At 43.5% G+C, this 17217-nt stretch overlaps 1 protein-coding gene across 6 annotated transcripts in view; it reads left to right on the top strand.

Annotated features, from left to right (window-relative positions):
- The window catches only part of LPP (LIM domain containing preferred translocation partner in lipoma), a 320606-nt gene that overhangs the window by 117695 nt on the left and 185694 nt on the right, over window positions 1-17217 (top strand). For all 6 annotated transcript variants that reach the window (XM_030456339.1, XM_030456340.1, XM_030456336.1 and 3 more), the window contains one exon: window positions 3600-3801. In XM_030456339.1, coding sequence (XP_030312199.1) covers window positions 3609-3801 — 193 coding nt within the window. In that variant the 5' untranslated portion in view covers window positions 3600-3608. The remainder of the gene's footprint in view (window positions 1-3599; window positions 3802-17217) is intronic.

Here is a 17217-nt window from a genome sequence, read left to right as displayed (position 1 = left end):
CTCTGATGGGTTGCAGTACCACTGCATCGGTCCACTGATGAGGCAAGAGGTTGCCTGGGAGGGTTCAAAGGCTGTTCCAGCCTGGATGTGTTAACTGTTGGGTAGCTATTCAGGTTATCTAGGAAGGGGTTCATTATATGTAAGCCATGCCTGATAAATGATTTGGGTAAAGGCACTGCCTTCCTTTACCTTTTAGACATTCTCATCCAAGTACAAGAAGCACAATGATGCAGTGGTGGTGGCATATGGAAGAGTAAGTTTAGAGTACGTGGACTGGTTATAAGCCCAAGTTTTCGTGTGCTGGTTAGATTACTTGTCCACATCACAAAATGTTCATCTGTTTTGCTCCAAAGAAGCTTCTGATTGGAAACCAGGCAATATTGCAAGGAATGGTGAAGGGAGCATTGATAGCTTTGAATTCTCCACCATGGAGAAGTGTGTAGAGTGAGGTGGGGAAAATAACAGCAAACCCAGGAGTTTAGCTTCAGCTGTTAAAAAGAGATTAATTTGTTTTCTTTTTCTATGATCTCACAAAGTAGTTAGGCAAAATTTAATTGAAGCTAGGGAGCTGGGCTGGAACAGATGAGGAAAAGGGAACCTTCTGAAAGCATTGTCAAGGCACAGATAGCAAAAATGAGCAGTAGTGAATGCATAAAAGAAAATGAGGAGACAAAGAGGAAGATAAAAGAAGAACAGGGAAACAATTAGAATTGCAACGGTGTGGTCTTCACAGTCCCAAACTGTCCATAAGAGCAGTCTGATTTTTAAGGTCATTCACTGAGATTCACATAATCTTCAGCCATCTCCAGCACCGTGCAACCTGGAAGATACTCTTGGTTTGTGTATCACTCAACCCACCCCTGCCATCCACCTGGCAGACTGATGGCTCGAGGGGACCAAGGTGTGTTGCCTGGGAGGTGGTTAAGGAAAAACTAAGGAGCTGTCAGAACAGGAATGACAATAACCTGGTCAGAACTGGGTTTTTTTATTTTTTCTTTGAATAAGTATAGAGGTAATATCCAGGGTCTGAGGGTGCTTCACACAGCAGGATGCTCTTTCACATGAGATGTCAAGCCAGGTGATGAAAACTTGTCAGAATAAACCCTCAGGATGCTTTTAGCAATGGGTAAGGTAAAGTCATCTTCAGATGTAATCACTCAGCAGAGTTGTCCAGTTTAGCTCTTAAGGCTGAATGCCCTCAGTACTTTCTGTTCTTGAAACCTAGGTAGTTGCCTGGGGTTTATTGCTGCATTTTACATTTTTGAAGGATGTGGGAGGAGGAGGTAGAGGTGTAGGTGAATCTGCTCATATGGCAGTAATTTTTGTAGGTCAGTCAGGGCTGGTGCTGGCAATGGGAAGTACCAGGCAGTGGGAGTTGTGTTCGCGTGCCCTCTGCTTCCGCCCATCGTGTCTGGTTTCCTCTTTGGCCCTGTGGGTAGGACCTGTCTTTCGCTTCTTGCTTTCAGAATGATGCTCCACACTGTTCATATAAGGTTGGAATGTGAGCATATGTGGGAGGGAAAGTGAAGTCCTGGCAGCTCAGCTTTGGATGCTTGTCCATTTCCAGGGTTGCTCATACCATGCTCCATCTACCTCAATTCTAGCCGGTCCCTCCATGCTGGCCAAGGTAGCTTCCTTTCACTTTACCAGACATCTAGCACATCAAGCTTATCCTACAGTGGGAAGGATTGTGAAACCTCTGCGAGCACATCAAGCAGTCAGACTGCATGGTGAGGAAGAGCCACAAGTGTTGGGGTTGATGTTTGACACTTGCCAGTTCCTCTCCCACACAAGGAGCAATGGAAGTGGGAGATGACCACAAATTGTCTATCTCCTAGTGCTGGGTCAGACATTGGGACTTAGGGAGAAACAGATCTGCATGTAGGAAATGTGTTACTTGGAGTCTGAGCTGAAATAAGCACACATATACATACATATATACACACACAATGAGTTTTAAGAGTTACTGCTGGTAGCTGGAGGTACTGTCCCCACATTGCCATGGGGGGACCTTGCTCCTTTCCCTCAGACGGACACAACATTGCTAACAGCAGATTGCTGGGACAAGGTTATCCATGCAACAGCCCCCAGGCCTGCTTTTATACCAAAGAGTCTTAATTTCTTTCTTTGACAAGGAACTTGACTGAATTAACTCCACCATGAAGCTTGTAGGGTGCTGATGCTTTGCCAACAAGGATGAGTTGGCAAAATAGCTCTGCTTCTAAAACCCCAGCAGCTTATTCTTGAAGTTTCTAGTGGTGTGTGAGTCCAGATTAGGAGAAAGGGGAAATGAAATGTGATTTCCACTTTTTTTTTTCTCTAGGCAGACTTAAGTAAGCTATCAAATATGCCTTCTTCCTGCCTAAATGTTCTAAAGAATGCTGTGGGCTGGTTGAAGAGCTCAGTGTTGTTTGTGTGAGAAGCATGTGTGTATGGAAGTCTTAGCTGTGAGTTATCAAGGATGCATCCAGGTATGCTAGACCTGGACCCTTAGCTGCATTCCTGCATGATATCAATGAGCTGTATGTGGATGCACTTCTCAGCTTTGGAAATACCTCCTTGTGAGCCTTTCAAAGATATGGCTGCATGAGGCCTTGAGGATTCCTGACAGCAAAGTGGAGTGTGGGCAGAAAATACAGGGTGCTGAAGAGCTCCAAAATTAGCACTGAATTTGGCTGTGTGGGATCTTCATTTCCTCATCACATCTCAAATACAGCTCTGTAAGACCATCTGATAGTATTGTAGGACCATCAGTGCTACTGAGTGTGGTTTGTGTAAGGTAAAAAGCACTTATTCATAGCAATGAACAGATTTTTTTTTTATGGGCAACATTTTCAGCAGTGTCTGAGCCCAGTTCTCAAAAGTGATGTAGGCTTTTAAAAGGCCAAAGCCAAGATTTTCATAAATAAGTAATGATTTGGGCTGCCTCTGTTTGCTGTTACACAAGTTGAGATGTCTAAAAGGAGCCTGGTTGTCAGCAGTTGTGGGATTCTGGCGTTTTTTCAAAATTGACATGCTTTTAAGATATCTTAAGCTGAGCATTCAGAAATGGAGGCATCAAGAATGATTAGCTGCTTTTGAAATCCTTTTTCTTAAAAGTCTGAATGAAAGTTGTTGGGACATGGGGTCTTGAACAACATTTTTAAAAGTGCTAAAAGTGTATTTTGGAAGCTTGTCTGCCTGTCTGTGACTACACTTGTCCCCAGAGCATCTGCACTGTTACATTTATGTGCTCACAAAAGCCTAACGGGGAATGGCAAATATATCACTACTGTGCTAAATGGATGGTGGGATTGATGGGCTTTTCCAGACTATCAGCCCTACTCTTTGGTTTGAAGAGGAAAATGGCAATGCTTTTTGCAGGCGCTACCAGTTTGCTCATCAGTAGTTCTGACTTACTGGGGGAAGACAGACAAATTTGTATTGTAAGTCCTACACATTGGGACTGATATGTTTGAACAGAAGTGTGTACAAGATAAACATGTTAAAGGATTTAGTGGGCTTGATTTTATAAAACAGCAGAGCAATAGGTTCGCAACTGCTGTTTCCCTAGTCTGAATTCCTAATGTATATGTGATTCTCTTTGCCTCTCCCCTCAGATCTGAACCATGTCCCATCCTTCCTGGCTGCCACCCAAGAGTACTAACGAGCCAGTTGGTCACGTTGCTGCAAGGATGGAGACCACACACACCTTCGGGACTCCCAGCATCTCGGTGTCCACCCAGCAGACACCAAAGAAGTTTGCTCCTGTTGTTGCCCCCAAGCCAAAGTACAACCCATACAAGCAACCAGGAGGTGATGGTAAGTATTTATTTTTTTAGGAAGGAACCACAAGTGCCTAAGTCAGAGGAACTGGCTGCTAACACAGGTTGTTCTTGACTTGCTCATTGTTGATGGGTTTATAGGAGACTCCTGGTTTTATGTCATTAAAAGCAAGAAGATTATGAAGGTATCTCTTGCCCTCACCACTCTTCCGGGAGAGGCTATGAATACAACTCTTTTCTTGCTTTTAATTGGAAGCAGATGTCCAATATTGGAGACTGGTACTTTTTCACTGGTTTAGTTTATTTGGTCTCTGCTGGTATGGGTGATTAAAGGAACAGGGGCTTGAACAACCTTTTTCAGTATTGGTTCTTTCATTCAGCATGAGGGGTGTAATTTACAAATGTGGGGCTGTGCTGTGGGAGTATGGGTATAGGTGGGGTGGGAGGGCATAACTTTGGCAGAACTGGTCTAGGAGTGCTTCCCCTCCACCCTGCTGGTTTGGTTCTGTTCCACTTGTATTCTTTTCCCTCTACTATGGAAGACTTTTGATTAAGAAATAATTTAATGATATAATTGAGGGTATTTTACATGACCATTTCAATGGCCTGTGGAGCTGTTATGTCAGTAAAGTGAATGCCTGCTGTGTTGTCCTTCCTCTACCTCTGACTATAAAAGTCCTTCAGTCTCCATGTAGTCAAGTGGTGAGCATGGGAGTTGGGTTCCTGGCTTAAGGACACATGGAGGGGAGGGAGCTCTCAGCAGCAGGAGTGCATAGCTGGGAGTAACTCTGGGGTCAGCAACTGGAAACCTTCCAGCCAGAGCACCTGGGATGCCCCCAGCTCCCAGGGGAGAGAGCACAATAGAACCATACTGCAACAGAAACAAGATGGAAGCCAGGGATTTTAGGGGAGAGTGCTGGCTTTCTTGGCAGAGTAGCAACTTTTCTATTCCCAGTGATTTACTATGGTTAGAAAGGGGTAGAAAATTCTTCCTCCTCTCCATCCTTTTCTCAAAGAAAAATGCATCTATATTCAATAAAATTGCCAATACAGCTTTTGATTTTCTGTTTCGGGTGCTCTACTTTGTTCCATCACCACTTTTCCCTCTTTTCTGCTGGGTCTAGTAAGTTAAATGCATATGTACCTTTTTTTCCCCTTTTTTTTCTCTATTGAAAATGTTTTCATTTTGGGGCTGTTCAGCCTGGAGAAGAAAAATCTCTGGGGATACCTTAGGGCAGCCTTTCAGTATTTAAAGGGAGCCAACAAAAAAAGATGGGGACAATATTTTTAGCTGGGCCTGTTGTGATATGATATGACAAAGGGTAGAGGGTTTCAAAATAGAAGAGGGTAGATTTAGACTAATTATAAGGAGGAAATTTTGGGCATTGAGGGTGGTGAAACACTGGAACAGGTTGCTGGGCAACCTCTGGAGAGGCTGTAGAAGACTCATCCCCGGAAACATTCAACGCCAAGTTGGCCTTGGCTCTGAGAAACCTGATCTAGTCAAAGATGTCCATGACCATTGGAGGAGTTTAGACTGGATGACTTTTAAAGGCCCCTTCCAACCTAAAGTATTCTATGATTATACAATGTTCAGTAAAATTAATAATGACAGAATAATGTAAAGGAGAAAGAAAAGCTAAGCAGAAGATTAAATCTTGCACTTGAGCAGTTTTCTGAAGTTAGGGACATTTTGTAAGAAAGTTGGAAAAGTCTGATGTGTGTTTTGGTTTTTTTCACTCTGCCACTCTTAACTTCAGGGAATTTAGAACGAAAAAAGAAAATGTGTTGGAGGGGAAGAGTGAAGTTTGTGCACCTGTTCTGTTGCCTTCAGTAACAAAACAGTAGCGAGTAAGACGAAGAGAAAGACATTTGGAATGAAAAAAAAAATATTCTGTTTCTGAAGTGCAATGAAAATGTCACCTTCAAGTCAAGTGGAAATTCTTACTTTTCTAGTTCTCTTAAATTTTAAAATTATAATGGAAAACTATGCCTTTTTTTTCTAGGAAAACTGTTGTTGATCAGCCACTTTTTTTGTGAAAACTGTCAGTGTGCCTTAATTGTCAGTACTTTATTAATTGTAGATCTGATTATATGTGACTCAGGATCATTATCACTTTCTAAAAAACTGTTTGTTTCTTGGTGTTTGGGGAAGGAGGCTTTCCCTAAGCGCAGAGCAGACGCTGCAGGCTGAGAAGGAGAGATGAGGCACACAGATTTCTCATGCAACACTGACTACCCAGTCCTGGAAGCAGCTGAGCATCATCAGGTCTTTTAGAAACCAGAGGACATGGGGAGCTCACAGGAAGCCATTGTCAGTGCCAATCCCTTGTCTTGTCTGGTGCTGGGCTTTTGGAGATCTCATCATCATCTGACAGGCCTGAAATAGCTAAGGATTTGCCAAGACCTGGTCAGAAACAGGCTTAGTGATGTGACAGTGTGCCCATAGCTAACATTAATCCATTTTCAGAAGGTGACATGCTGCTGGTTGGTGTCAGCAGCTGGTACAAAGCCATTAGCCCAACCATATGTAACCCTGAGCGCATGAGACTTCTGGGACCTGGCACATGAGGAGGGGCAGTGAGAAAATATTTAGCCTAACGTGCTTTGTTCACATTCTATGGCTCCTTTCTCTCCTCCGGGCTCCTTAATTGTTTCTTCAATGAACTCTGTTGTTTTTTCAGCAATAATTCATCCTTGGAGATGGCTCCATGCCCCATTGGCTTCCTGTGTAATGAGGCACATGAATTGTTTTCCTGAAATTTGTTTTCCATGGGTCACGTGTTTTTCTCATCTGATGCTGTGAGTCTGCAGCATTCCCTTGTACCTCTGTGTTTTCATCCCTCCTGCCCTTTTGGAGGTGCTTTGCTGGAGGCAAAGGGTAGCATCCTTCTGCCAGAAAGGAGTGTGAGCAGCATCACTGCTTCAGGGAAGGGCTGTCTTGGCTTATAGACACACGGAGGGAGTTCTCAGCAGCAGGAGTGCACAGCTGGGAGTACCTCTGGGGCAACAGAAAGTTGCTGTGTACATCCACAGCCTGGCTTGTCCTGGCCATGTTGCTGGAGCTGGCTCCTTGCTACCAGAGGCTGCAGAGATCATACTGAGAATCTCTCTGTAAGACCTGCAAATTCTCTTCACAGTAATTTTTTCAGGTTGTTGCATTTGGGAAAATGCATCTTCTGGCCTTGTGCTTAGTTATTTGTTTTTTTTAGGTGTGTCGCTTGCATGCAGTGTGTTTTCCTGGCTGATGGCATTCGTGGTTTTATTTCTTGAACATGTTGAAAGCACAGGGGAGAGATACCGGAGTGACCAAATGTGGAGCAGGTGCTGTGTGCATGATGGGCAAACGCCTGCACTCCCCTCTCCCACCCACCAAGGCATTTCCTTGGTCTTACTTTGACTTTATATTTTTCCCCCCAGGTTCTGCACAAAAAATCAACCAGAGTCAACGAATATCAACAAAACTTTAGACTGAGTTAGAAATGGTTAAATGACTGGGGGGAAAAGTGAAATTGCAACAGCCAGCAGTTTATAAAGCAGCAGCATTTTAATGTGACTGGAAGCACTCAAGGCGTGCGTGGTTTAGGACCAGCTAAGTGAGCAATTTTCCCAGCCCTGCCAGCTCCACTCCTCTCTATGTGCCATCTTGTCTTGCTGTGACTTGTTTCAAACCAGGTTTGTCAATTCATCGAAGCAGAGACTGTGTCTTGTCTCAGGGATCTGTTTGGGGGGCCCTTGGTATGACTGCAGCAGTAGTGGTAATAATAATATTAATCAATAAGACCACAGCGCTGATTAGCATCCTGCACAGATCTCTGCCATGCAGCTGGCTGGAGAGGCGAGCACAGCTGTGTTTTTATAGGTCCTGCAAACACTGGACCAGACTTCCATGTGCTGTGGTCTGGGCTGGGTTTCTGGAGGATTTAGTGCTAGCATTCCCCACTGCAGCAATTAGTGGGGCATTACCCTTGCCTGATTCTGGGAGGTGTGGGCATCATGGTCCCTGCAACATACAGGTGCCTGACATCTTACACAGCTCTGTATTTACTCCACAGATGGATAAGCGGTTTGTGCTTGGGGAAGCTGATTTTCCAGAAGATAAACATGTGTGCATGGGGAGAAAGTGTAGCTGCTAATGAGTTCGGCTAGAAATCAAAGTTTGCTATCCAGACATTGAAGCAGGGGCTGTAAAAGCAGGGCCAGGAGTGGTACAGAGATAGAGCTATTTGCAGTCGGAAAGCTGCTTCTGTGTGTTGGGATATGGGTCACAAGATGGATGAACCATCATGAAGACCTGGATCTTACAGTCCATCTCTTGTATCTCTCTGGTGTTACCTGCCTTTCCCTCTGTTCCTCAGCAGACATTGTCCAACAGCATGTGTTGTGAGTCTCATCTGTATGCACTGAACAAAACCCAAAACAACAAAATGCCTTATGCAAAATACTGCCTTCTTCCAAGAAAACCCTATTAGTTTTGTTTCATTCAAGTATTGGATGCCCCATCATTGGAACTGTTCAGGTTGGACAAGGGCTTGTGCATTCTGATCTAGTGAAAGATGTCCCTGCCCATAGCAGGAGGTTTGGACTAGATGATCTTTGAAGGTCCCTTCTAATTGAAACTACTCTGATTTTATGGTTTCCTTTCTCCTTTCCATGCTCCTATTTATCCCTTGCTTTTCAATTGTTACACTTAAACTGGTATTTCAGTATCATCAACAGAACTGGAGCCTTGGAGAAGGGCTGCCATGCAGCTGTTCCCATCTATGCTGGGCTCAGGAAGTTAGGGAGGATTTATAGCTTGCAGATGAAGCAAATTCTCTTTTCTTCTCCTTTCCTTAGTCCCAGAAAAGGGGGGCTCACCCTTCAGGACAGAAGAGGGAAGCTCCTAGCACTGAGCAAGGCTGATGATGGTGGTTCCACTGGCTTTGAGTGCGGGCCCAGTGACAGCAGGCCTGGTGTGAGCTGCAGGGGGGAAGAGCTGGCATCCACTCCCAAAAAAGTGCTGCTATGGTGAGGCAGTTGGGGTGTGCTGGGATTGCAATATGAGCCAAAAATCAGGGGCTTCAAAAATGTAAAAATTAGTTGACAGCCTGCCGCTGGAAGTGTCCAAGTTGGGGCTATTGGATGGCTCGAGCATAGCTTTGTAGTGTAAATTGCCTTTCACTTTAGATCCCTTTTGTTTTCAAACTTTTCATAACCACAAAAGCTCTTTGTTACTTACCTTTCCTCCTCCCCTTCAAATTAAACCTTGCAGACATGAGCAGTGCAAATCCAGGAGATTTGCTGATGAACCCTGACTTCAGGGTTGGACTTCCCAGTCCCACATCCATGAGCACTACCACAGCTCCTGTGGGTCAAATACATCTCCTCTGCCATGGTACGTGGTCACTTGAAGGGGTGATTTGATGGTGGCAGGGAAGGGGACAAGTCCTTCCTCACCTACTGGGAGATGCCAAATCATTGCCTGGCACCCAGGAGGTCTCCTGTTCCTGCAAAGATAACTATTTCTGAACCCAAGAAACCAAGTTCCTCTTATTTTTGCAATGTTGTTCATTCATACAAATCCAGCCATGTATGTTTCTCAGTCTGCACGAGACAGCTTGAGATACTGCACTGCCAGTCCTCTCCAGAAAGGGCTGTGCAGACAGAACAGTTGCTTCACTTACAGGGCTGCACACTACTTGAACATGCTTCCTGTCACCCTCTGGGACTCTGAGGACAAGCTTTGCAAAATTAGCCACTTTAGCTTATGCTGCTGAATCCTTCTAAATTCAGTATTTATCAGTGTGGATGTCTTCTCCTTGTAAGTGCTACCTTTGGTGAATATGATACCTGGAGAAACAATTAATATGGATTTTAATAATTGAAATTAAATGAAGAGATAAGAATCAAAGCAAGCTCTTCCCGTCTCCTTCCTTTCCTAGGGCAACTTTCAGATGTGGTGAACAACAACACTCATGTGAAGGTCTTCAAGGTTTTCATTTATATGTTGTTTTTTTTTTAAATCTATCTCCTTCCATTTACCACACTTGGAGGACAGGGCATTGACTCCTGAGACAAGGCACAACAGCAGCTCCAGGGCAAGGTTATGGGGTTGACAACAACATCTGTTCTTGAACCCATATGATTCAGGTTTCCTAGGGGTTGGCCCTCCCTGCCCTCCTCTTCATCCATGTGGAGGCTCTTGACTATGTCTGTAGGGGACTGAGAGGGCAAGTTTTTTCAGGCCGTTTGTTTGTGTTTTGGTTTGGTTTGTTATTTTTCCAGGCAGATATACCTAGTGGGTTTTGTTTACAGCAGCTGCTATCAGTAGCTCTGTCTAATTTTTGAAGCTTGGGCATGGATTTATTGGACTAGACACTACATGTTTTAGCTGTGCTGTTCCCTGGTCTGCAGTCTTTGACAGTTCATAGAAGCTAAGCTGGTCCAGAGTCTATTCATTACTTGGATGAGAGTTCTGAAAGAATAAATTCAGGCTGACTAGGGAGATTCTGCAGGTTTTGTGGTTTTTTTCCTCATTAACCAGGCTGGGTGTGCACCACAGCAAAAGGAATCCTCACTAGTGGGATGTCTGTGCTGGTTAATAAGCAGCAAGGCAGCAAACAGCAAACCTGCTCCTTGTTGCTTCCTGTGAGCTTCTGCAGATCTGTGCCCATCACTGGCAGGAGTTTGGTTCACAGGAGCAATGAGCTATGTCTCAGCTGCACTCTGATGCTGGTTTGTATGTGCCTCGTCCAACTCTAACATGAGATAACACTATTTACTCATCTATCACTGTGGAAGTAGAGGCTTGCTGTCTGGCATGTGTCATGATTTACACACATTGACCATTGCTGCAGCCCAGATGAGGCATGGGAGTATGTGGTTACTCAGTTTTTTTGCTGCTGAATTGAGTCCTGTGAATACAACAATTTTTTTTTTTTTTTCCAGCAGGACCTACTGATCTCTGACTCCTGCCTCTCTCCTCAGCTCTGCCACCAGCTGAAAAATTCATTGATTCTCCAAAGCAGAGGCAGTGTCTCAATGACAGGACAAAAAATGCACAGTGTACTGTCCTTTTTCTGGTCCCATCAATGCTGTGGTCCCATCCCTCTCAGTATTGAGCTAGCAGAGATGAAAAATGTTGTGGAAATAAGGAGATAACCTTACTGTTGCAAATCATTCTGACAGTGTCTGAGTACAGCCCCCATGGTGGTAGTACTTTTTTATTTTATTTTTTTTCAGAGAAAGCTTTTTTAAATTGAGTATTATAAACTTTTAAAGCACTTCTTAATCCTTGCTCTCATTCTTCCAAGTGTTTCTTGCACTGAATGAAATGGAGCAGATGAAACAATACTTTATTCATTAGTGTCAGGGCTGCATCATCCACAGGCTCTTACAAAATGCAGCCAGTAAAAATGAACGTGAATCTCCAGGCCTCTTTGTGGTTGCTCTGCTACCTTCTGCACAAGAGCATTTAAAGCACAAACAAAACCCCCAAACCCTGCAGAAGTGGGAAGGCGGGGGTCCCTCATTAAGGGGTAGTTGTGAACCAGTTTGTAGCAGCCTTTCGGAAGCCTCCATTGATTTCTTTCTAATGACATCCTCTTCCCTCTTGGTTAGGAACCAAGTGAAACCGGTTGGAAACTGGTGGTGGTTCTCATTTGTATAACTGCAGATTTAAATTGCCCCAAGCAAGCTGAGCTGTGCTGTGCTGAAGAAGTGTGAGACCAAGCTGGTGCCTCTGTGCCTGAGCAGCATCCCTCTACTTGATGGCTTGTGACTTATGGAGACATGGAATTTTGCCCAGTTGTCCCCAGAATATTGAACCCATAACATGACTTCTGACTCTTGCTGGTGGGAATGGCTCTGGATGAGTCCAATTGTTTTCATTGCAGTCATCCCAGCTGTTGTTACTGCTTGAGCTGGATTACAGTGTCTGCATCTGCTGATTCTCTTTGAGACAAATCTGTAGGTCTGTGCTTGTGATTTTGCTCTTAGGATGAACATTTTCTTTTTTGAAATACCACCTCAGATAATGGCACCGGGGAAAATGCAACATAAAACAGGTGCATGAAAACTATTATTGAACCAGTATACTTATCTGTAGTTCACAAAATGTCAAGTCAAGCCACCAGGTTTTATTAACAATTCTGACTATGTTTTGTTAGAATTGCAAATATTAGGCTTTCAAAGATTCTGGAACACACTGCTTCTTATTTGGGAATTACTTGAAGTAGCACCTAGCCTTGGTTTTAATTCTGGTGAATGAGCTTGTATTATCTCTGTTATTTGGTATCATAAAGCAAACATTACACTCCTGAGCAGATAGATTTTTAATTTTCTCTACCATGCCTATGTTTTTTCTTCATTTTATTTTCCTCCTGTCTGGCTGTTCTTCCAAGGTACTATATTTATTTTTTCCACTTCATTATTTCAGACATTAAATAGTGATTCATCTTTGCAGTGGCCTGTTCTGTGAACCACAATAATTTGAGTAGAATAAAGAAACAGGGTGAAAAAAGGAAGGGAAAGAGAGAAAAAAAGATGGTTCTGACTTAACACTGGAATGGAAAGAAGCCATCTTTTTATAACTCAAATTGCAAACATCTGTCATCAGCTATATCAAGCTTACTTTTAAAAAGATAATGTTTGTCCTCTATGTAGTTTTAAAGGGCTATGGTGCCCAATCAAAGCAAGAGAGCAATGTTAATGCAGAAATAACTTGAATCCAAGCAGGCAGCACTTGTCCTTTTTATTTTAATCTGAAATTTTAACATCCTCCAGATGCTAGTCTGTTAAATAATAACATTTGTTATACGACAGTTAACTGTCAAGTAATAATTCTTATTTTTTGTCCTTGTTCACACAATGCAGCTCTTCTGTACCCTGAAAACTGTTATGTTAAAGCATTATACCTGTATTTTTCGTTTTCTCTGCCCAAAGCTTTTTTTCACTCTGCCCGAGTACTTTTAAGCCAGAGACACCAATAAATGCCTATTGGATGATATTACACATTGGTCTAATAAAAGGTTGGAAGAATGAATGAGCAACTCTTGAAGCCACAGAAGCTGTACTTGTGGCCAGAGAACGGGCACTTCTGGTAGTAAACACTGCACAATTACAATTTGGACAAAACATACCAGGCCAGAAATGTTACTAAGCAAAGTGTGTTGAGATGGGCTGGGTGCAAGAGCTGAAGGTCTGTGAGCAGGACTTAGTTTTGTAGCTCTAGCTGTCCCGGGGAGAGTGGCTATGCAAAGGGGATGAGCGAGGATCTGGTGTAGTTGCTATCAAGCAGACATTATTATCTAAAAATTCCCCTTCTGTCATCTTCTTTAACTAGTATGCATGCCGGAAAGTAGTAGAATGTCGAAACGTGCTCTAGGAGCTTGACTGGGTATTTACTCAAACTACTTGAGGACCTATGAAGTACAAAAGACTCACGGGTCTCTTCCAGCTCTTAATCCCTGCAAGGACACTGACTAACTCTAGTTTTTTATTTAGTCTAGACGTGACCAAACCATAATGTAAAACCTGGAGTGAATGGCTGGTGGTAGAAATCATGATGTTGTGAGAAATGGCGTTTGTTTTGCCAAGTAGTGAACTGATGGGGAAATACCATGGAGGTAAGGAGTTACTCTAAGAGAAGGGCACTGTGCATCCAGACCAGCTCTGTTACAAAATCTTTTTGGAAAGATTCAGCAACTGGCTTTCCCATGTACTCTGCAATAGCATTGAGTTTCGTACTGCCAAGGGATTCTGCCATGGGCAATGCTCCTGAGCAAGCTAGTGGAAGGAGGCGGAACCCTCAAGAGCAGGAAAACAGTATTGGAACAGCACTAGTAAACATGGTCTTTCAGAGGTAGATTTAATGTATTATTAATTATAGAAAATTGAAATTTGTTTAAAAATTGAATGTCATGCGGATTAAACTCTTACTAATCAGAAACTGATGGTATCTGAGGTTGTTGACCCCATTCTGAGCCATTCAGCTCGTAGAAGACCTGTTCTTTGGAAAGAATATCAACAAAATCAAAACTTAAGTTTTTGCCTTCAGATCAACCAGAAAATCTGAGTTCTAAGTTTCTCATCTCCCTCACTGGCTCCATCCCTAAGGACTGTTCTGCAAAGGACATTGTACCAGGCTGTGGATGTTTTGTTACATATTGGAGCATGTTGAACATCCCAGTGACTTTCTTGGGACCACCACTCACCTACAGATAGGTGCATTTCTACCTGCTTTCCTGGTCCAGGCCAATCCAGCTCAGCTCTTTGTAGGACCAGGTCACCTCCTGGCCCCTGAAGCATCAAGAGCAGCATTACAATGCAGTGTCAAACTCCTCAAGGGAATGTTGCTAACCTGTTGTGTGATGTGTATTTGCCAGTTTTTGGCAGGAAAGCGAAAAGGGATAATCATAGTTTCTGGGCCACTTCTTGGGAAGTGTAAGGAAAAGAGGGTTTCTCAGTGAGGATCCATTAATGCTGCTCCAGCTGGCGAGCAGGGAAACACAGGAGGCAAAAGTCCATTCTTCTCCCTTCCCAGTGCAGCGATTTAAAATGTTTGAATGTGTGCTTCAGAAGCTGGGGAAGTAAAAGTCCCCAGTTGTGCCAGGAGAATCTGCAAAGGCCATGGCAAGTGAAGGGGCTGCAGAGTGTTAATACAGTCCATCATTTTGTAACGAGCCCAATGTTCTTGTATGAGCTGTGTCAGGCTGTTGTCTGCATGCTGTCTTTGCTGATCACAGTAATCGGGTCATAAGAGAGGGAGAAGTAATAGTGCGTCTCTTAGCAACCAGCCCCAGGAGAAAAAGAAAATTACTCAAGCAGACTATCCAGCCAGGGAAGTAGAAAGATGAAATTTTCTGAAAGTCTGTTAGAAAGTGCTCAGGGACATAATTCTTTTATGTGTGAGATCCTTACAGGCTGTATCCAATGATATCAGATGCCTTATTTTTTTATTTTCTTGTCATCTTCTTGGTAAACTTTTATTTTTAATTGGCTTCAGAAAAACAGGGGGGTTGAAATCCCTCTGAAATAGAGACTTTTAAAAAAATAAGTGGCAGATTTTTGTATTATATTTAACAATACTGGGGTGAATGGCAGGAGGAGAGGTCAGCCAGTCTCGGGCAGGAGATGAGAGGAGCCTCTTATCTCTGCTTGAGCTCTTTGAATGCTTCCCATGTCAGTCCTGGCCAAAGCACGTTGCTGTATCTGCCCATGCTGCATTGGCACGTACAACCCAAAATTGGTCTCTGTTGCATTACAGGGGGTGTTAGGTCCCATGAGTGTCATGGACTGTGTCCTGATTGACAGCTTGGCAGAAAGCTGGACCCCGTGTGCCCTCCCAGCAGCTGTGCTGGGACAGCCCAGCTGAGAGGTCAAACAGAGCAAGTACTGGTCAAGTCCATGCCAATGGCCTTCCCTCCTTACCCTGGTTTTCTGTCCTCCTTCAGGCTACTGATTTGTGTAAGGCATATAGAGGAACATCTCTGAGGCCCTCTCAAAGACCGTTTGGCTAACATTGCCCCAGGGCATTTTAGACAAGGCTGGCTTCAGCATCTTATCCTGGAAACAATCAGTAGAAGAGAGAGGAGAAAAACAACATTGCAGCTGTACAGAATTAATAGCTTAGGAGCCACGTATACTACTGTCAGGGAGAATAAGGAACAATATTAATTGTAACTACTTCCAAGCAAATCATAGAGGTTTTGCTGTCTTGTCATGAAGACAGACTTACTTCCTTAAAAGTTTAGTAATTGAAGAGTTTCCTTGCTATTTTTGGGAATGCCAGTAAGTGATGTTTCCTGGAAATTTTCCCCAGTTCTATAAATACCTCTGCAGGGCTTACAGTGCTGACTCAGTTTGGGAAGTCAGTGCCATGCACTTCCTCAGTGCAGCCCCCCGGGTGGAGTGTGCAACTTCTGCAAAACCATTCATTGGTTGTTGAAGTGCAGCACAGTTAGGCTGCTTCTTGAAAACTGAATTTCTGTTGCTCAAGCTTACCTTCCTGTCGTGTCAGAGATGAAGGCTGAAGGGAACAGAGGAAGCTAAAGCCTAATTTGGGTCTGGAAAGTTGTAACTGACATTTTGGAGTGCCATCTTTCTTCTTGGTAACATACTCATTTAGTGTCTCCAGCTGAGACAGATGAGAGGATTCTAATTGCCACCCCTTACTGCCCTGGTTCTGAGATTATCTCATATATCTTGCTTTTGTAGTTGAGTCCTTTCCTCCTTCCTGTTACACTCTTGACATCGCTTTTCGTACCTACTGAGTCTAAATAGAGTCTGTTGTAATTCTTTGTGTGGTGCCCAAGGAGAAGTAGGGCCTGGCTGACTGAATTCATTCTGCAAGCATAGAAGGAAAATTGCACGGGGAGCTCAGGTCTGACACAGCTGTCTTACATAAAAATGTGTCTATAAGGACAAGAGACAACACATGAAAGAAGCGTGAGCTGTGTAAAATCATAGCTGGCCTGTATCTCCTCCAGGTCCATCTAGGACATGAGACCAGTCATAACAGGTAATGTTATGAAATGTTTCAGTAAACTCCTAATCTTCTGCTTAGTCCATTTAGTGCCTTAGTTTTGGATTAAATGCATAATTCCATTTTCTTGTTAACCCACCCCTGCCAACAGTGGTCTTTCAGAGTTTGAGCCTGAACAGCAGAAAAAGCAGTCAGGTTTGTAACATGGGAACACTTGACCGACTTCTCTTGGCACATCAGGCGCTCAGCCTTTGAGCACAAAAATGGGACACGTGCCCTCAAGAGGGAGAAATGACCTTGCAGCAGCAGGAGGAGGCCAGGCTGGTGGATCTCCAGCTGCCAGATTGCTGGGTTTCTTTCAGTTGTTTGCTTCCCTTATTAGGGACAAGACTCTTAGAGAGAGCTGCAGGAATGATTGGTTTGTCTGAGTCTGAAAATTGTTGATATTTAAAACATTTGTCCATGCCAGTAAATTGCTCATGTTGGCTGGACAGAAAATTCTTTAAACCTAGCTGAGCTCTTTCCCTACAATCACCATTGGACTTTTAAAATAAATAATTGCTAAACCACCATGTTTGCACTTTGAGTATGCTGTGCTTTCATGAGGTACTACTGAGACAAGCTAGAGGAGGGTCCATTTGCCTTGTTATGCCTTCTCATGTGGGAAGACTGTTCATCTTTCTGTTTCTGGTTCACATTTAGCACTGCCTCTTTGGATGTGTCCAAAAATGTTCTTGATAGTGATCCCTTTTGCCCCAGCAAGAATGTGTTGTGTAACTGGGATAGGAAAACAAATAAAAGAGAAATAAGGCAGTAAGGTAACTATTTTGAGAGATGAGCTTTTGCTTGGCATGTTAATTTTCTCAAGAGATATGGCACATCCAGTACCTTGTGTAAGTTGACCATCCAGCATGGCATGGGTCTCCAGAGCGGGAATATTCCATTTTAAGAATCTGTTGGGTAAGACGTGCTCATGTTTGATGGACA

Source organism: Calypte anna, chromosome 9 (assembly GCF_003957555.1).
Source record: "Calypte anna isolate BGI_N300 chromosome 9, bCalAnn1_v1.p, whole genome shotgun sequence".
NCBI lineage: Eukaryota > Metazoa > Chordata > Aves > Apodiformes > Trochilidae > Calypte > Calypte anna.
This window is presented reverse-complemented; position numbering and strand designations above follow the sequence as displayed.